This window comes from Panicum virgatum, chromosome 2K (genome assembly GCF_016808335.1).
Source record: "Panicum virgatum strain AP13 chromosome 2K, P.virgatum_v5, whole genome shotgun sequence".
Classification (NCBI taxonomy): domain Eukaryota; kingdom Viridiplantae; phylum Streptophyta; class Magnoliopsida; order Poales; family Poaceae; genus Panicum; species Panicum virgatum.
The window spans coordinates 56,765,983-56,785,728 of NC_053137.1; the positions used below are offsets into that span (position 1 = coordinate 56,765,983).

Consider the following 19,746-nt stretch of genomic DNA (forward strand, 5'->3'; position numbering starts at 1 on the left):
GACCTCACAAATAACTTCAAAATCAGAACGATCCATGAAGGATTCAAGTGAAGGAAGAAATTTAGTGTTCCTTTGTGATGGCCAGATGGAAAATTTAAGATAGGCAAATATGTCGTGATAATTAACGACAGGCACAGCTCATAACAAGGTTCCCAATTTCTGAAGTACATAACACATTCCAGAATCTTAACAAGGCACTCTATTCAGACCAAAAAACACAAGCTCAGATGAGTTCTTGGGAATATCCTAATACTTTCATCGTACTCGCTTCAGTAGAAGAAACCTAGCACCTTGCCACCAACATTCTTCCGCCGGGCCTCCTCATGGTCCATAATGCCAGCAGAAGTTGTCAACACTATGTAGCCAAACTGCATATGAGTCAGAGAAAACAAAATTAGCAAAGTCAAGTGTGCAAACAATCCCAAACAGGATGTTAAAGAAACGTAACAAACTTACCTGACGAGATGGGAGCAGCCTGGCAGTCCAACCTTCAATCTCCTTTACACCAACATCAAAGCGAGGGCTGATCACACCACATTTGTTTAGTCTTCCATTCAGTTCCACCACAATCTTTCCAGCACGATGGTCATCCACATATTCGAACTCACCAATGTAGCCTACATAATAGAACACTAATCAGGGACATCCTCAAAAATAGTAGCAAGTAAAATGGAGGACACAATTGAGAACTAACCATGACGCTGCATGACCAACAAGAACTTGATGATAACCTTGGATGACGGCCTGATCATGACCTGTCTTTTCCCCCTCTTCTCAGCATTGTACATGGACTTCAGTGCATCGTTGAGCACACTGACCCTCACCATGCTGACCTTACCTGATGAGGGAAACAGTTGTAAGGGAGACATGGCGGAGAGAGTAGCATATGAAACAACCATTTACATCTATTCAACACAATCATTGGTGCAAGGAAGAACAGCACAAGTAACCATGTCGTCATATCAATGCAAAACAATGTATAGGTTGCTAACTCAACACAAACATTCATAAAAGAACAAATCATCCATCGCTGGATTAAGTTTATTGCAGAAATGGTATGGCAAAGTTCTCTTCAACTGCTCCGATTTAATTGAAGTATCAGAACAGCTTAATCATGTGGTGGGCTTTGGAGAAGCACAAAGTCCCAATCAAATACATTACCCTCATTAAGGATATGTACAAAGATGCGACGACGTTTGTCCGGACATGTGATGGCAACACCACTGACTTTCCTATTAACATAGGCCTACACCAGGGGTCAGCTTTGAGCCCTTATTTATTTGCTTTAGTGATGGATGAGATCACAAGGGATATACAAGGTGAGATCCCTTGGTGTATGCTCTTTGTTGATGATGTGGTGCTAGTTGACGAGAGTAGGGCAGGGGTTAATAGGAAGTTAGAGCTGTGGAGACGCACGTTAGAGTCGAAAGGGTTCAGACTTAGTAGGACCAAGACCGAGTACATGATGTGCGATTTCAGCGCGACTAGGCATGAGGGGGGAGACGTTAGTCTAGATGGGCAAGTGGTGGTCCAGAAGGATACGTTTCGGTATTTAGGATCGGTGTTACAAAAGGATGGCGACATTGATGAAGATGTTAGGCATAGAATTTCAGCTGGCTGGTTGAAATGGCGGCAAGCTTCTGGCATCCTTTGTGACAAGAGGGTGCCACAAAAGCTAAAAGGCAAATTCTATAGGACAGCAATTCGTCCGGCGATATTATACGGTGCTGAATGTTGGCCTACAAAAAGACGACATGTGCAGCAACTGAGTGTAGCAGAGATGCGGATGTTGCGGTGGTTTTGCGGGCACACAAGGAGGGATAGAGTCCGGAACGAAGTTATTCGGAATAGGGTCGGGGTGGCACCAATTGAGGAGAAACTTACTCAGCATCGGCTGAGATGGTTTGGACATGTCCAACGAAGGCCTCCTGAGGCGCCGGTGCGTAATGGGATCCTCGAGCCAGTCGATAATGTAAAGAGGGGTAGAGGTAGACCTAAACTAACGTGGGATGAGTCGGTTAAGAGAGACCTTAAGGATTGGAACATCTCTAAAGAGATAGCTTTGGATAGGAGCGCTTGGAGACTAGCTATCAATGTGCCTGAACCTTGAACTTATTTCTTTCGGGTTTCATCTCTAGCCTACCCCAACTTGCTTGGGAAAAAAGGCTATGTTGTTGTTGTTGTATCAGAACAGCTTAATCACATGAGCCCTACTGTTAAAAATGTCACAGTAACAACAGATTATTGATGGTATTAGCTTTGGTGCTTGATAAATAAATAACTACTCACTCATCCCATATACATTTATTTGTTTCATCAATGGTCAATCAGATTGCGCAGGCTGAATCTATGGTTCATCAACAACAGGTCATCAAATGAATATTAGTACTACCCTTACCCAATACAATAATAAAATTAAATTACTGATCAATGCGCCATCTAATTAACCTGTCCAGCACCCCAACTGATATCTACATTAACCATCATTCACCAGGTTTGAGATACCAGTAACCCGCCCACACAGCTGATCCGCAAGCACCAAGGCTTGCCCAATGCAAATCTAACGAACCTTAAAATCCCCCTACACAGTATGCGATCTCAAAGGCATCGCAACAATAATCCCCTACACTGCATGCCCTCTGTCCAGAGCAACAAGAGCTGCCTGCTGCACTTGTTCACCAACTAACTGAATAGCCTCCCTGGACCCGAACCAAGACTCATTTTCATCCCACAAGAACAGCAAAATCAGGCAAGATTCGGATCATAAAGATGTGCGACACCCAACACAGCCATAGCCCAAATGGAAGGCACAGGAATCGAAATCAGTTAACTAGTCACACTATTCTTACCACGCAGAGGCAACAATCATATCATACAAGACAGAAGCAGAGCCATTACTATCTCACCGCGAAACAGAATCAAATAGCGGATCTGGAAAAAAAAGCAGCTGAGGATGTGAGGGCAGCGGGCATGGGGCGCGGAGACTCACCTCGACGGACGGCGGGACCGCGAGGAGGGCAAAAACGGCGGCGGCGGCGGCGCGGGAGAGGAGGGGAATGGCTAGGGTTTGGCCCGGTGCAAGGCAGTGCTGGTTATAAGAGCGGCCGCTGGAGCGAGGGTTTCCTTCCTGGCCGTCGGATCTTCCATGTTACTGACGTGTCAATTAAACTGTGGCCGTCCGATGCCACGGCCCACGGGGGATAGCTGAGTTCGCTCTGTTGGCGCAGCGCTGGACTGGACCGGACCGCGGCTCCAAAAAACTCTTCGGTGAGAACACTGAAGTCTGAAGAATGAAGATGACCGAAATTTAAATGACAGGGTACTGCTCCTACAGGTTTTTCATCAAAAAGAAAAAGAAAAAGATGACCAAAATTTGGTAGCATTTCAAGTGCAAAACTAAAGGCCTGAATCCTGATGCCTCAACAGGGGTCTTTTTTTTTTGGGAAACAACGTGGGGGGGACGATAGGTCCCCACCTGAATAAATTTTCACTGATGCCGATAAGTCGGTGATGGAAGGTGCATGCCATCAAGTACATGCGCGACCTTACAAGGTCAAAAGAGTACAAAAGAGAAGAGAAAGTGATTACAAGAGTCACATTTAAAACCACAAACTATTGCTCCTAACTCCTATGCCAAAGCATGTTGTTGTTCGCCGCAGTGGCGGAGCTAGGAATCAATCCAATGAGGGGCCGGTTTCTACAACACTTACACATATGGCAGCTGTTAAGCGGCGGACGGGTGGAGGCCAACAACATGCACACGTTATACGTAGGAAGTGGCAGTCATTCAGTCAACATGTGTAGAACCGCATTGACAAAAATGGAGAGAGAGATATAGCAGACTGCATCTGTGAGTTCGAATGTTGACGCAGAAAAGCAAGGAATGCAGTAGTAGAAATGTTTTTTAAATAAAGGAAAACACTTCAGCCTCTCGCAGCAGTAGAAATGTAAATTGAGTAGATTGTTGCTGCTTGTTGTGCCCATGCAATGAGACTTACGTAGTCATGTGTGGACTTGCAGAAATTAAACAGCCATGGCCTGAGTAGCTAGCTGTTACAACTATGTATTCTTACAACTCAGATCTCCGTAATCCTATACATATGCCTAGAAATTTGTATGGACTAAGGGGGGGGCATGGCCCATGTTGGCCAACACATGGCTCCGCCAGTTGTTCGCCGACCAATGATACTCCCAGGAGACTTCACTTCGACAATGCCCATTCCACAAGCAACTGTAAAGCATCGAGTCAAAATTGACAGACGACAGTTGTGATTGCATCGTCGTTGAAGCACATCCAGAATCCAATCGACGCCCTCCGACGTCCTTTAAGGGGAGGAATCCTCAAAGGAGGGAGGGCCGACAATAGGAGAACGAGGAGATCCGAGAGAGGGGACCATGGTCTCGCAACCCGGCATTTGGTGAGACGATGGAATCAAGAATCCTGGACGTTGACGAAGGAAAGATCTTGGCAGCAACCACAAATCAGCTAGCAGCTTGTGCAAATATCATGGGAAAGAGCTCAAACACAGTTGGTCGGCATTGATTTGGAGGTAGATGAATTCCAAGCTATGAGGGGATCTCCAAAAGCGATGCCTTCAACAAGGTAACGACATCATAGATGCCGCCATCGCCCACCCAGAGACAGGTTGGGTTTTCACCCGGAGATCAGAACACAACATGGTCGCAAGGAGTTCCTGAACGACACCTCCAAGGAGGAAGACGACGCATGGTTTTCACCTAGGAAACTCCAAGACAGTCGTGTACCTCGACATGAAGGCACCAACGAACCAAGTTCGGCACAAATGGCGCGACACGGTCCTCTGTAGAGACGAGGAGAGGCCCTGCGAGCATGCAGGAGGCCACGGCCAGCTCGCCGGCAGCCGGGCCACGCCTCGAGCCGCCGTCGTCGCCGCGCCAGGCGCCGCCGACACCTGCGCCACCGCCCGTCGCCGCTGCACCATGTGGCCAGCCAAAGGGAGAGCCGGACTCGGCCAAGGTCTCTGTATAGTCGCCGCCAAGCACGGCAAGGAGGTGGAGGAGTGGCAGCGGCGTGGAGGGCGGGGACCATTGTGAGCCTCCCCGTTGATGGCAGAGCAGGTCCCTGGGAGGCCGGATTCGGCCAAGAGGACAGCACGGGGGGAAGGCGCACTGCTCACGGAGTCGCAAAAAGGGCGGATCTGGGCGCCGGAGCCAACACAGCCGCCCATGGGGCCGTCGCGCCTCGACGGCGGCCTAGAACCAGCCCCGAGGGCGCCGGATCCGACCCCCAGGTCGCCGGAACAGCAGCCCCGGAACACCAAGCCCGGCACCGCCGGCGGTAACCAGGGACGGGAGCCCCACGGGGCCGACGGAAGAAGCCCCGCCGCCGCCTTCCCGGCAAGCACACGGACTTCCGGTGCGGCGGCGAGGCGACAAGGAGGCCGGGAGGGGGGTTGGTGGCGGCGGGGTGCCGCCCGAGCCCAGGGGGGGATTGCTTGGGCGACAAGGTCTTTGCATGTTAGTGAACGTCGTGATTGGGATTGAAACGGAACTATTACTCCTTTTTCTTTATCAAGTATACCACTGTCTTCTGGTCTGGTAGAAATGTATAACTACTGGTCTGTTCAGCGATTTTGGGATCACAGACCTACTGGCGTTTCCAGTTCAGACGGGCAAGAAACGTACACAAGGTTCAGAGAAGTGACACAACTGATCACTCTCAAGAGTTTATTATAGCCGATCAACCACTATCTTACCTTCAGAAGAAGCAATTCCTCCCTATTTCGTAGTGACGGCACAAGTCAGAGCACCAACAATTGGCACGTCACGAAACACAATTGTAGGCACAAGTTTTTTTTCTGAGAAATATTGCAGGCACATGTCAGAGCACTAGCAACCAGCAATTCCTTTTTTTAGCTATTGGGTTGGGCCTAACTAGTGATTGGTGGACCTGATGCAAGTAGTTGACAGAAGTATGAAGTGGGCTGGGCCTAACTCGCGATCAGTATTCCTGTCCACAGCGCGTTTGGCCCAATTGCCTGAGAAAGGACATAAGGCCAGTCTCAGTGTGGCATGAAAAGAAGAGAGTTTCATGAGATGTGAGAGACTTTTATCGCTATGAAATCTATCTGTCACAGTTATTTAGTTTTCAGTCTTGATAACTGCGCCATAAAACTGTGCATTAAGACTGGCCTAAAAACAAGGTGGATCATTGGATCCCTGGGATCGCCACCCGCGTGCCTCATGTGGGGGTTTTCCCCAGTTTTCAGGTGGCCATCATCCGACCGTGCTTCGGCACATGAGCAGGCAACAATGGAGAATAGGTTGTACTAGGTCTTAGCTTACTTGTAGGGAGTGTTGCGTGAGGTGTGAGTGGGTGCGTGTGGCGTGCGTCTACTTGTGAGTTCAGATACTACAACTTGTACTTTAGTATAGGCCCCTAAAAAAACAAGGTGAATCACTAAATCCCCAAATTTAAAATAAAAAAAAAACAGGCCCAGATCTCAATGGCCTTCATTTTTGAAATAAATATCCGAATATTTTCACACATCCTACTGATATTTTCCTTTGAGCCAACTAATCCCCATTACTGAGAAGTGAAAAAAGTATAAGGAGTCGACACTGATCTACAAGGCCATGGGGAAAGCTACAGGCTTTCGATCATGGCGACTGCGGCGCCGGCTCGATTAGGTCGCACTCGAAGTTGGTGTGCTCCAGGAACGGACCCAGCCTGACGAGCCTCGGGATCACCACGCCGTCGCGCGCCGCGCACACCGCGGGGTTCTCCCACTGCACAAGCGCGCCCACAAGCCCCGCGCGCGCCGTCAGCGGGAACACGCGCGCCCACCGCTCCGCCTCGTACGCGCGCATCGCCACCTCGACGCCGTCCGCGCCCGCGGCGGGCGCGAGGCGGCGCGCCAGGACGACAGCGTCCTCAAGCGCGCAGCACGCGCCCTGGCCGAGGTTGGGCGTCATGGGGTGCCACGCGTCGCCGGCCAGCACCACGCGGCCGCCCCTCGACGCGCTCGGCGCCCGGCCCGGCCAGAGCCACCGGTCCACGAGCGGCGTCCGCACCACGGCGCCCTCGGGCGTGCTGCGCATCACGTCGAGGAGGTCGGATGGCCAGCCGCGGACGAGGTCCAGCGACTCGCCCTTGAGCGCCGCCGGGTCGGTGATCTTTGGGCCTGGCATGGCAACAACACCAGCAGCACATGCCATGCGTTGTCAGCAAGTGATGGCCATTGCAGCCGTCATTTTGTTGTGGTCATGCATGCTAGAAACTGTTTTGCATTCTTACTCTTCGTGTCAAAAATACAGACATTTTCTTTTCTTTCTTTTTATTCAATGATGAAAGCCCCAATGCTAGATTTGTGGAATCATAGCATTTGAAATCTGAATATATATACCTGGATCTTGTCTGTTAAAGCAGATGAACCAGTAGACTTTGGTCGGGGAGACCGGGACAAACCCGGCACGGACACCTCGGCCGTAGATGTAGTTCACCTTGGGCTCGAACGGTTGTCCGTCGGCGTACTCCGCGAGCCCCCGGAACGCCATGTGCCCGACGTACCGGGGCTCGGAGAAGCCCATCCACCTCGCGATCGGCGAGTTCACGCCGTCGCAGCCGATCACAATCTGGGCGGCGCCAACTCGCCATAGTTTTCATTAATGTCAAAAGGGTAAAAAAAAAAAGTCCTGCTGCTGTACACATCAGCAGGGTACCTTCAGAATCCAAGCAGCATTTACCATTTCTGCTCTTCGAATGGACCACAAGTATGAAAACACAAAATTTACTGAATGGACCTTTTTCACCAACCTTGGAGAGAATCTGTCTCCCATCCTCGAGTTCCAGCAGGGTGCCATCAGGCCCTTGCTCTGCAATCGATTTCAGTTTGGATGAGAATGATATCGTGCCTGGTGGCAGCTTTGAAGCAAGCGTCTCGAGAAGCACTCTCCTCTCCACCGCTCGCACCTCCTGCCTGCCAAAGTTCCCAGCAAACATCAAAAGGATCACTCGGTAGTCAGTACATAGGCACATAGCCATCATGAACATATTGCAAATTCAAAATGAAGCACTAAAAGTTCGAGTTTGCAGTCAGAATCGGAGCACAAAACTTGTCTACAGATGTGTGAAAAACAGTCGAAACAGTCAGTGGCAATATCTGGACTAGTTCAGTTTCACTACCTCACTGTTGTCGTCTAGATGTAACATGGTGGCACATCGACAAGTATTTGGTATTGAATAATCAAAGAGTGTGTGATCAACCTTAAGCCCTGAAAGATCGCACTTACCCGGGGGCTTCTTCCTCGAAGGAGAACTCGCGCAGATCCCGCCCGCCCGCCGCCGGCGACCGCATCCTCATCCTGCGCTCAGCTGGAGCCTCACAATGCAGCTCAGAACACACGCGACGGCTCACGAACGCGACGCAGCAGCGGTAGCTTGAATCGATCAAACGGAAGGAGCAGGAACGCACCCTTGGATGCGCAGGTACTTGGCGCGGAGCTCGTCGGCGACGCCGATGGCGTCCAGCACGCGCCACCCGTTCTTGAACAGCGTCAGGGACGTGCCGCCCGCGCGCAGGGTCGCGCCCTGCTCCAGCACGGCCGCGCCCACGCCGAGCCGGCGCAGGGCGAGCGCGGTGGCCAGGCCCGCGACGCCCGCGCCCACGATGACGATGCTCTCATCCGACCGCCGCGTCGTCGCCGAGTCGGTGACGGTGGATGCGGCGGCACTGTAGCGGCGGCGGAGGCGGGGACGGCGTGGACGGGGGAGCGGAGGTGAGCAGAGGAAGGTGGAGGTGGTCAGTGCCATGGCGACGGCAGGAGTTTCTTGGGCAGGAGCTGTGGAGAGTTGGCGCCATAGTTCGAGAGTTCCAGGTTTGGTCTTGCCGTCTTGGTTTGGAAGAGTGGGGGACCTGGAGCCACATGTTCCTGACCAGGAGTAAGAGAGCAAGCACAAGACACGTCCACGCATGACTTCACGTCTTCACGGCCAGAAACTCTTCCCTAATCCCTGTAACTTGATAATAGTCATCAGATATCTGTTCGGCGGCGCTTGTTGCCACTGCGGCTGCAGCATCCGCTGGAATCAAAAGGCTAGCTGTAATTTGACTTAGGACTATAACTACTCCCTCCTTCCCCGTTTATAAGGCATGGTGGAACATGACACGGTCTTCTAAACAACACTTTGACCATTTATTTATCATATATTATATCACTTTTGATTATAAACTTATAATCATTGTAAAATATATTTGATTATGAATCCAATCATATGAAATTTGCATTATAAAAATAAAAATTTAATAGTCAAATTATTGGTCAAAGATGACAAGGTTTGAATCTTGATATACGTGTATGCCTTATAAACAGGGAAGGAGGGAGTAACTAAATTGACTTAGGACAAACTAACTAATTTGACTTAGAGCAAGTATTATGAGGGTGAATCAGCAGGCGACTGAGGAATCCATGTCAGCCTATTCGGACATAGAGGATGGAGAAAACTGTAGAGAGAATGGAGGTGTTGTTCATGAATAGCCCGCTCAAAGTGGGCTCATGCGGTGCATGCAGCTGGGATTGGCTGTTGCTTCTGCCCATACCACGGTCCTGTTTGGATTGCACTAGCCTTCTAGTGCGCACGTTTTCTAAAAAAATCTCGCATGCATGGAGTACTAAATGAAGTCTATTTATAAAAAAATTTCAGGGATAGATGTAACTTTTCGCGACGAATCTAATGACGGTAATTAATTGATGATTGACTACAATGATGCTACAGTAATCATCCTCTAATTACGCGGTCAAAGACCTCATTAGATTCTTCGGGGTTCCTAGCGCATGAGTTCTGGAGTTGGTTTTGCAAACTGACTTTGTTTGACATCGTAATTAGCGGTCAAAGTTACTATATTTCCTAATCTAGTCCAAACCAAACAAGGCCCAAGGAATCGCATTAATTGGATGTGGGGGCCACCACTACTGCTGATAGCTCAGATGATGAGGTGGCGCGCAAGTTGCCGGCGAGCGAGCGACTTTACTAGTCTTGCTCTTAGGACAAACTAAAATATCTTATGTTTTAGGATGGAGGGAGTATGCCATCTGAAATTGTTGGGTGAACTACATTAATTTTTCTCCAATGCTAAAATGCATTCGATGTCAGCACTAATCACCTGCAGGTAAGTTAAGGGATCTACAGAGCTGGCTGCAGAGATGTACCGAGTCCCAAAACATATTTGTTACTTAAAAAGGTTGGAATGGTGCCTCGATCTGATTTAGGTATTTCCTTTGAGTCTTCAAGCTTGAAGTCTTCATGTCGATTATAGCTATCCAATGCTCGATAGAATCCACAGATTCTCTAACTATGAAGTGAAGGATACCATCTTTTTGCAGGTCTAGCGTTGGAAATTCCGGAATGCTACGAGGCGAGGGAGAGTGCTGGTATCTATTTCAACGGCAGCCAGAGCTTAGTGAGATCGAGGGTGTGCTCTCGCACCCACTCTGCGCCCTTCAGTGACCATGTCGTAAGGAGCTCCATCGACTTCTGAATCGACCATCATCAACATCGACGAACCAAATCCTTCCTCTACTGACGGCAGCTGTCCGTAGTGTCTCTGGAAGACCACGCCCTTCTACGAAATCAAAATTGGTCTCAATTCCGGGGGACTTGATAAACTGGAGATGAGGTCGCTCAGCCGAGATGTCAGCTGAAATCAATCCCTAGTGGTAAACTGGTAATCCACCCAGAATATGAAGCTGTCATGTGAGAAGACAGTATCTGTATACCAACTTTGGGGGGTCGAAGCCACTGACAGGGTCTCCGGGCATGTCAATTCGGAAGAAATTCCACTCGCCCGAACCAGAAGAATAGGGTTAGAGTTCGGCCACCTCCTCACCTCGAGCGCCCCTCAGCGTGTTAAGGTGAGCCACGATGAAGTCGTCGCCACTCTCGTGCAAGACGTCGGTGAAGTCGCCATGGCCACGCCAGCAGTTGCTCGGAGGAGGAGGAGGAGGCAGACGTATCAGCCTAACTAATTCTAAAAAAAAAAGGCTTATTAACGTCCAGAGCACGTGACTTCACTGTCTGTGATGTAATTTTGCAAGATCACCTGTATGCTTTGAATCTCTAACTCAACGTTTGTTTGGAGGGGCTAAAGTTGAGTGCTAAATTTTAGCACCTATTAGAATTCGTACCTTTAACTAAAGTTTTTGGATTTTGGCTAAACTGTAGCCCACCCTATTAGCACTCGCGTTTAGATACACTAGTACTAAAATTTAACACTTTCATCCATTAGCACCTGGATCCAAATAGAACCTTAATCTCCTCCTATATATTATGTGATGACATTTAATTTCTTAGTCTGATTTAAGTTCTAGAATCATCAACATTTCTTTTTCAAACCAGGCCATTGGCCTCAAATCCATGCGAAGTTGAAAGAATCAAAATGTAGGACATACTCGGTGTAAGAAACATATCACGTTTTTTCTCACAATAACTCCATTGGATTCACGAGAACTAGCTGCTTCACATGATGTCATCCTGAGTTCACCAACATCTTTACCAGCGTCAGTTGACAGCTAGAACCTGTCTGAATGGAGGAAAAAACAGCAATCCATACTCAGGAACCAATAGCTCAAATACTGATCAGGTCAACTGGAACCAATAGCACAAAACTGGTTAATCAACAGAAATTGCGTTGATGTAACACGCCAAAAAAAAAACCAACCTGCTTGTTTTATAGTAATTTCATAGCATACCAGTAAATTGAACATTCACAAAACATAACGGTGGGATCCGCTAAAGGAAATAAACTTGCACTGACCTCAAGTTTCTAGCAAATACCAGATTGACATTTTATTTCAGATCTCATCAATTGGTTTGCAATCAAAGTGCATTAAAATATTAAAGCAGGAACAAAGACAAAAACACGAATGCCACATAAGTTCAGGGCTTCAGGCACATTTAACTGTTATATATACCACAAAACACTAGACATGGCTCCACAGCTAGAGCCAACTGATAACTTTAAGCCTCATAGATCCAGGGATGAAGGTTGCTTCTCCACTCTGCCACACCTTCAGGGAACCAAAGAGCAATCTCCTTCTTTCCATTTTCCACGGAGTCACTTCCATGGATGACATTCCTACACAAGATGTAACAAATTTAGCGCTGAACCAAATATTCAGGGATCCAGGAACCACATATCATTTCAAGCAGATTATTTGCTTCAGGCTTTAAACAAATGATAATCTATCTACTTCATACTTTAAAATGATAACCAACAGCCAAGCACAGATGATAATCTATCTACTTCATACTTTAAACAAACCAATATTTTTGCTTCATGCTTTAAACAGATGATGATAATCTACTACATACTTTAAACAAACCAATTATCATCATGCAACTTTTATGTACTTGTATATTCTTTTTTCCCTAAAACAACTTAGGTGCTCAGAATACATATTAAAAATGGGGTATATCCTCTCACATGCTGATTATGATTAAATCCATGAACCACACATTTAATTGAATTGAATAACAAGACAATGTTTAAAAACTAAAATCAGAGCAATATAAAGTACAAACAATGACGAAGAAAGGAATGTTCACCTGCCAACTTCAACGGCATAGTCACCACGGATGGTGCCAGGGGCAGCCTCCCAAGGCTTGGTGGCCCCAATGATCCTGCGGCCAGTCAACACAACGTCCTTCCCCTCCCACACCATTGCGACAACAGGTCCAGAAATGATGTACTCCACCAACCCGGGAAAAAAGGGCTTGTCAGAAAGGTCAGCGTAGTGCTGCTGTGCAAAGGACCTCTCCACATTCATAAACTTCATCCCTGCATTATTGTAGCAAGTAAAAAAAATCCACTAAGACAATCACATCTGAAAAGTTAATGTGTGTACTCAGGTTGATTACTCATGCAAGAAACAAATCACTATACTAATATGTACGAAGTCTTTATGAGCATTAAATATTGCACATATAATGGGGTTATAGTTCATCAGAAATACAAGTGACCAAGAGTCCAAGAATATGACTAGCATCGCCAAAACACAATGGATTCACTCCTTTTCTTTTGAAAATAAAATGGGGAGCAAATAAAAAAATAAAATGGGGAGGATTTTCTCTAAAAAATAAAATGGGGAGAATGTGTCCTCACATTCAATTGATACCGAATGTTTTCTAGTCGTCCGACTAATCGCGATTAGTCGCGATTAGTCGGGCTTATCGGTCCATGGACCTCGATAAGGGGGCACCGATTAGGTTGGAGCGACTAGTTTTCTAGTCGTCCGATTAGTCTGGAGCGACTAGTTTTCTAGTCGTCCGATTAGTCGTCGTCTAATCGCGATTAGTCGCGCCGATCAGCTAGAAAAACGATCAGACCACGAGCCGGTGGTGGGCTATTTTGCGTTGTGGACTTGGGCCGGTGGTGGGCTGGAGAGGCGGCCCATTAGGTTTTAGGTATATAGAGTCAGACACAGCAGCTCCCAGCTCCAGACCACGACCGTCCGCCCGCTCCTCCAGACCACGAGCGCCGTCCGCCGCCGCCCGCCAAATCCGCGCAAAAATCGCGCTGCCCCGCCCAAAATTGCGCCGCCCCGTGGACCGCCGCCGCCTGCTGCACGTCCGCCGGCGCAGCTGCTGGCCTGCTGCTGCTACGCGACAAGACCCGGCGGCCGGCGACCCTCTTTCTTCCGCTTCCTAAGTTCCTGGCTCTGCCTCCGCCTCCGCCAGGCCTTGGGCGCCGGCGTTCTGCAAGGCTGCCACCAACAGCAGCACCTGAAGATGACCTCCTCTTCCTCCGACGGTAAGTGGCATGCTTCTTCTCTGTGCTCTTCCCTCCCCTGCTTCACTATCTGCTTGTGCTTCTTCTCTGTGCTCTCCCCTCCCCTGCTTTACTGTCTGCTCATACTCGAGCTCCGCTTCCCCTCTTGCTTGCTATTCTTCTAGCTTCTTTCTCTCCTCTGCTTAGTGTTATGTGTATGTGCAGATGTGGATCGACGCCACAGAGCTATGGAAGTGTTCCCGCACATACACTTCCACCATCATTGTTGCCTTCATGCTTGCTTTTTATTAAGTAATATGTAGTACATATATCATATCGGTCCTGGGACACTAGGACGACTAGGCAGACGACTAGGACCGACTAGGCTCGACTAATCGGCCTGATCGACGACTAATCGCGACTAGTCGTCTGATCGGTCCCAAGGCAACTAGGTCCGACTAGACGATTTGAAAACATTATAGTGTACTCAATTGACTCGGAAACTAGCTGGAGCAAACTAATTGGGTGCAAATGGGCACGCTGCAGCCTGCAGGGGTCCTTGGGCAATGGCCCCTGCTGTGGAGAGCTTCTAAATGCCACGGCTGTTGTTTGATGTCAAGCCGGCGCTGTGCACTTGCAAAGTTGGAATTGAGGTTGTGGATGAGTGTGTCGTGGGCTCGAGGCTTCCTAGGCTCCAACGTTGTTAGTTAGCTGATTAGACTGCAATTTTGCAGCATGGGGTTTGGATTTTGGACTATGGGCTACTGTAGACATGCTGTACGTGACTGCTAAAGGCTGGGCTAGTTTAGATCTTTAGGAAAAAAAAAGTGGTTGGCAAGGCAGGGCCAGAACCTAATTTCGCCTCCACTTGCCACCTCCCCCCCCCCCCCCCGGCAATCAAGGTTTTATTTTGTTTCATCTTGAAGAAATCTCAATTAAATAGTTTCTTCTGTAAATATCAATAAAACGACTACCCAAGCATTGATTGTCTTCTGTAGTTCTGTTATATTGTTGCGTTGTAAAAGTTTATCCGTTTCTGAATTCAGATCCTAGAATCTTCCATTTTTTAAACTGTGGTGCTGATCTGTAGTTCATCTAGTTCATGATTAGTCTTTACAACGCATCAGCAGCTGAATTAATTCCATATTAATAGGACCATCTGCTGTCCACAACTTATTCCTGCTACCATACCAACAACATCTGTTTTTCCAGATGCTAATCAAACCCCAACACGTGTTCTCACAAAAAGATTCCAACGAAGATAAATTGAACAGATTCAAGATATCATTAGACTGAGACTGTGAATTATTGGTCTGTGTAGATCAACCTTAGCTTAAATTAACACTACTCCTGTTTCAAATTAATTGCCACTCTAACTCTATCCCAAGTCAATCATTTTTATATTTGATCATCAATCCTTAGAAATTCATATAGATTAATAACATTCTCTTGATGAATCTAAGAACATAAATCTTATGATGTTCAATGTACGATTCCTATAAACTAATGGTCAAATTACAAAGATTTTGACTTAGCACCAAACTAGGATGTCAACCAACATGAAACGGAGGAATTAGGGAAATTAATATATATATACAACTGAACACTGTTACCCTTGAGGTAGAACCCTTTCTTCTCGAACCGACTGATGATGTCCCCGATCTACACAAGAAACTCCCAATCAAATCATCAAAAATTAAAAAAAGCACCACCAAACATGACGCGACGAGACCCCAACCAAACCAGAATTCTTGCAGATAGATAAACATCAAGCCCCCAAGATTAACTAAACCACCAAAATCGTCTTCTCCGGAAAAGAACACGGGGAAGAGGAGCAAAGATTACCAGGCCCCGCTGGACGCCGTCGGGCTTGATCATGATGAAGGTCTGCTCCATCCTCGCGAGAAACAACGGCGACGCGGATCGGCCGAGGCGAAGGCACACGAGGCTGTGGGAGCGCAAACCCGGAGGCGATGAGCGGATGGGGGAAGGGGAAGGGCAGGGAGTCGTGGGTGGCGAAAGGGACGGGGCGGGCTTGTATATGTGGGGTTTGGAGCTCCTTTTCCGCGGTGGGAAACGAATCGCCCGCGAGATATTCGCCCACCGAGAGAGAGAAACGGTGGGCTTTTTTTTAATAACAGTACCTGTATTTATGGCTGGGAAAAAACCCGATACCCGAAGTCCGAACCCGAAAAACCCGAGCCCGAACCCGAAAAACCTGAGCCCGAAAAACCCGAATCCAAATTCGGGTTTCAACCCACGGTACCCGAAATTAGTTCGGGTAATTCGGGTTTTGGGCCACGGTACCCGAAATACCCGATCTACCTGAAAATTTGACAAGCCCATTAGCTTCATTGTATTCAGCCCAGCCCACTAACAGTCCAACACCAAGCCCCCTAACCCTAGGCAGGCAGGCGGGCAGCATACCCCCCCGCCCCCCGCGCCGCACCCCCAGTCCCCCACCCCCGCGTCCCCAAACCCGACGGGCCGACCGCCGCCTGCCGCCTCCCCCGCCCCCGCCGGTCTCCCCGTCGGCGCGTCGCCTCCTCGCCCCCGCGGCCACGCCCACGCCTCGCAGAGGCGCAGAGGCCGTGTTGGGGACGCCACCCGCCGCGGCGCCGCCCCACGCCCCCACGGCGGCCTACCACCATGGCGCCGCCCCCAGCAGCGCTGCCATCTCTCCGCCGGAGCAGGAGGCCGGGGCCTCACCCGCCGCCGCCATCTCTCCGTCTCTCTCCAATCCTCTCCCTCTCTCCGCCGGAGTAGGAGGCCAAGAGCTTGCGCCCGCCGGATCTCGCCCCCAACTTCCGCTCCCGGCTCTCGCAGCCCGCTGGCGTCGGTGGCGGGTGAGGCTTCAGGCCTTCGGTGGCGGCGGCGGCCAGTCCGGGCGCGCCTACTCCGCCGCGCGCTGGGAGCGCAGCCGCGGCTCCTGGCGGCAGGTCGCCCGCAACACATGCGGGTGGAATTTGATATGTGAAGTGTGAGAAATTCGGGTAATCCGGGTAAACCCGAACCCGAACCCGAATTTTCGGGTACCCGAATTTTCGGGTTCTTCTTTTTTCAAACTAATTTCGGGTAGTATTTTTGGAAACCCGAAATACCCGAAACCCGAACTACCCGACCCGAAATTTTCGGGTAACCCGAACGCCCAGCCATACCTGTATTATATACGATAAGGAAAGCGTACATCCGCACCGTGCAGGTACACGAACACACTGGAAGGCTACAACGAGATCCTAACAAAAAATAAATTACAACGAGATCCACTGGATCTTCTGCGCCTCCTGACCGCCACCGCCGTCGTCCTCCTCCGTCGACGCTGAAGCCATGGCCAGAGAAAGAGGCAGACAGCAGCACCACCGAAGCTAGCAGAAACCCCATAGCACACTGGCTTTGGGAAGAACCGCAATAGATGAACTCCATGAAGGAACCTCGGTCGGGGACGCACCCCGGGCTTCTGTAGCCATGGATCAGTGCTTCGCACCGACGAGCAGCAAGAAAGAAGCACCGAACCATCCACCTCGACGCCCACGAACCCACAGCTTCCCCTCTGCGAAACTCAACCGACGCACGAACCGCCGGAGAGCAGCTTCCAAGAAAGAGGTCAACAAGAACGGAGAGCGAACCTGCAGCCGCAAGTCGCCACCCCGAATCAAGAGACCCCTCCCTCACAGGCCTCTCACCGGCGCGGAAGCGAACGCTGGCGAAGCGGAGACAAGGCCGGAGGGACTTATTCCATGGCTGCGCCGCCGCCTCACCGACGCCGCCCGGCAACCCTACCCTAGATAACCTAGGACCTAAACTACAACCTAATCTACACCGCCCAGCAGAGAACCGGAGATCCCCCTCGCATCCGAGGCCCAGAGGGCCACCGGAGGCGACGGCCTCGCCGGCGGGAGCACGGGGAACTGCCCTCTCGCCTCGCTCAACTGTAGCAGACGGGAGGAGAAGAAAGGGTCTGAGTCTCGCTGGCGAGCTAGAAATGGTGGGCTTGGGCAGAGGTTTCGGCGTCCGGTTGGCTACTCTCAGTTTTAGATACTGACGATACCCACACACTCCGGCCACTCGCTTTGCAGGACTTTACTGCGGTTTTTTTATTTTTTTATTTTTGTTTTTTACAAAAATATATTTTTGATTTGGAAATTTACATGAATATACGGCCGCCGCCCCGTTGCCGGGCGGCCGGGACTTGGCCGCCCGGTGAAGCGTCCCCTTATAAGAGAAGACTTAAATGTGTTACAAACATCAGTCCCAGGAGGCTGATGACACATTTATTACATCAGATGGTTCATTACCGTACAACTCTACGCGGTAGTGAGCAGAGAAGTGCCACTATCACGAGGATTACAATCCACACACACGCAATGATATTAAATATAAAAAGAAAGTCATCAGAGTCTTGCGCCATGCGGTATCTCATGCGGGTGACCCTAATCCACAGGCAAGGCTGGGTGCAGGACGGTACCCCTACTCAACGTCGTCAGGTACAAAGTCTGGATCTTCTTCTGTAAAAATAAAGAATGGGGTGAGTACAAACGTACTCAGTAAGTCCAACCACACCCACGGAGGAGGTATAAGCAGAGTAATATGCACAGGGTAATTCAAAGATAAGGTTAATGTTTACTTTTACGGAAAACAATATTTTATGCAAGGGTTCATTTGAAAACAAGCATTTCTAAAACCACTTTTATTGTACCCAGTAACACGAGGGGTTGATCCACACACGATCCAAGTTTTAAGCTGCTACCGGACTCCTCATCCGTCGTAGCACACGGCACAACTGCCGGACACATTTCCAAAACAACTCACGCCAACCCATCCCTCAATAAACAATAGTTATGTGACCACACCGTAACTCGCCCAGTACCGTGGGCACGGCTATTCGAATAGATTCTTAACTCTGCAGAGGTGTGCAACTTTACCCACAAGCGGTGTACCGCAACTCGATCACCTTATTGTCGGTTCAGATCCCAATAAAGCCATTACCCACCTTAGCTAGACCTGACTAGCCATCACGGAATGCACCAAGGGGTCATTGACCTATCACACAAATGTTTTAACCGGGGCATAAGTCACACAGAGTTAATCCCTTCTCCTTGATCACCCGTTGCTCTCAGCTCTCCTGATGGCTATCAGACTAACTAGTGAGGTTTATGCTAAGCCGTTGCCCATACAACGGTCAAGTGGTTTGTACGATAGTGGAGTTAGGTGAGATGACACACCAACTCGGTCCTTAGTGTTGACAAGATGGATATATCCCTTCCTTGCTCTGCCACACAGGCACAAGCACACCAAACGGCAAATCACACAGAAATGTCATCCAAATTGTCTAGACTCATCTTTCGAGAATCCATTTTTATCCCTTCCCACACACACACCTTTTCTTTATAAAAACAAGTTGTATTGTGTATAAGATCCTAAGCGTCCTAGCAGCGATTAACGTCCAAACAAAACACATTCAGACATTAATCTAGGTGGTCAAGGAATGGTTATAACAAATCAAGGGGTGGCTATCCAACTGTGTTTTCAGCAGGCAAAACATATGCAATTTTTTAAAACAGGCCAATAGGTTGTGTTTATAAAAACTAGGACAAAACATGCATCAAAGGATGGGATTGAACTTGCCGTCTTCAAAGCCTTCGGGGAGGTCCTGGTCGAAGCACTGTCCTTCGGGCTCGGGGTCGCGGAACTGGTCCTCATTCACTGGCTCGCAGTACTGCTTGTCAACGGGCTCTCCTTCGTTCACACCGTGGTCTACGACGCATACAAACAAACACACAATCAAGAAAAAGAAATAAAAGTTTTATCGTTGAGCTCGAAATGGAAATAATTAAGATACGGAGTTCGGAGTAACATTTTCGGGCGGTTTCCTAATGGTATGGACAAAACTATGTCATGAGAAGCGTGGTAAAGTTTTAGGTAGATCCGAGGTCGTTTGGCGCATGAAAATGATACGTTATATAAAGGTTTAGGGGTTAAATATGGGTCCAGGGACTTGTTT

The 19,746-nt window shown here is 49.0% G+C and overlaps 3 protein-coding genes across 5 annotated transcripts; all 3 read right to left on the bottom strand.

Moving 5' to 3' along the window:
• Window positions 1–60: 60 nt before the first annotated feature.
• On the bottom strand, window positions 61–3,142 carry LOC120688363 (40S ribosomal protein S15a-1-like). 2 transcript variants are annotated; one of them, XM_039970669.1, is made up of 4 exons: window positions 2,990–3,142; window positions 695–838; window positions 457–617; window positions 61–368 (listed from the first exon to the last, which is right to left on the bottom strand). In XM_039970669.1, the coding sequence occupies exons 2-4, from the start codon at window positions 825–827 to the stop codon at window positions 270–272; spliced, it is 393 nt and encodes a 130-aa protein (XP_039826603.1). In that variant the 5' UTR covers window positions 828–838; window positions 2,990–3,142; the 3' UTR covers window positions 61–269. The 2 variants fall into 2 exon arrangements, with proteins under 2 accessions (XP_039826603.1, XP_039826595.1); XM_039970661.1 differs by lacking the exon at window positions 2,990–3,142 and having other exon boundaries at window positions 695–914.
• A 3,294-nt stretch (window positions 3,143–6,436) lies between these two features.
• LOC120688375 (monooxygenase 3-like) lies at window positions 6,437–8,961 on the bottom strand. Of its 2 annotated transcripts, none has more exons than XM_039970681.1 (5): window positions 8,454–8,961; window positions 8,272–8,343; window positions 7,796–7,958; window positions 7,386–7,614; window positions 6,437–7,163 (listed from the first exon to the last, which is right to left on the bottom strand). In XM_039970681.1, the coding sequence occupies exons 1-5, from the start codon at window positions 8,951–8,953 to the stop codon at window positions 6,640–6,642; spliced, it is 1,488 nt and encodes a 495-aa protein (XP_039826615.1). In that variant the 5' UTR covers window positions 8,954–8,961; the 3' UTR covers window positions 6,437–6,639. The 2 variants fall into 2 exon arrangements, with proteins under 2 accessions (XP_039826615.1, XP_039826623.1); XM_039970689.1 differs by having other exon boundaries at window positions 6,460–7,163; window positions 8,272–8,353; window positions 8,454–8,845.
• Window positions 8,962–11,798: 2,837 nt separating this feature from the next.
• LOC120688388 (nucleoside diphosphate kinase 1) lies at window positions 11,799–15,861 on the bottom strand. Its single transcript, XM_039970698.1, has 4 exons — window positions 15,591–15,861; window positions 15,359–15,407; window positions 12,584–12,815; window positions 11,799–12,113 (listed from the first exon to the last, which is right to left on the bottom strand). Exons 1-4 carry the CDS (start codon window positions 15,639–15,641, stop codon window positions 11,996–11,998), a joined length of 450 nt encoding a protein of 149 aa, XP_039826632.1. The 5' UTR covers window positions 15,642–15,861; the 3' UTR covers window positions 11,799–11,995.
• Between the last annotated feature and the right edge of the window lie 3,885 nt (window positions 15,862–19,746).

Bases quoted from the DNA above. Each gene is read 5' to 3' on its own strand.
- LOC120688363 (XM_039970661.1), bottom strand. From the start codon at position 899: ATGGTTGTTTCATATGCTACTCTCTCCGCCATGTCTCCCTTACAACTG. The intron at 618-694 runs GTTAGTTCTCAA...TCTATTATGTAG, and splicing joins GTTGGTCATGCAGCGTCATG to GCTACATTGGTGAGTTCGAA. The intron at 369-456 runs GTAAGTTTGTTA...ACTCATATGCAG, and splicing joins GGCTGCTCCCATCTCGTCAG to TTTGGCTACATAGTGTTGAC.
- LOC120688375 (XM_039970681.1), bottom strand. From the start codon at position 8,953: ATGCGTGGACGTGTCTTGTGCTTGCTCTCTTACTCCTGGTCAGGAACA. The intron at 8,344-8,453 runs GTGCGTTCCTGC...AGCTGAGCGCAG, and splicing joins AAGTACCTGCGCATCCAAGG to GATGAGGATGCGGTCGCCGG. The intron at 7,615-7,795 runs GTTGGTGAAAAA...GGCGCCGCCCAG, and splicing joins GGAGACAGATTCTCTCCAAG to ATTGTGATCGGCTGCGACGG.
- LOC120688388 (XM_039970698.1), bottom strand. From the start codon at position 15,641: ATGGAGCAGACCTTCATCATGATCAAGCCCGACGGCGTCCAGCGGGGC. The intron at 15,408-15,590 runs GTAATCTTTGCT...TTTCTTGTGTAG, and splicing joins ACGGCGTCCAGCGGGGCCTG to ATCGGGGACATCATCAGTCG. The intron at 12,816-15,358 runs GTAACAGTGTTC...ACAATAATGCAG, and splicing joins GAAAGGGTTCTACCTCAAGG to GGATGAAGTTTATGAATGTG.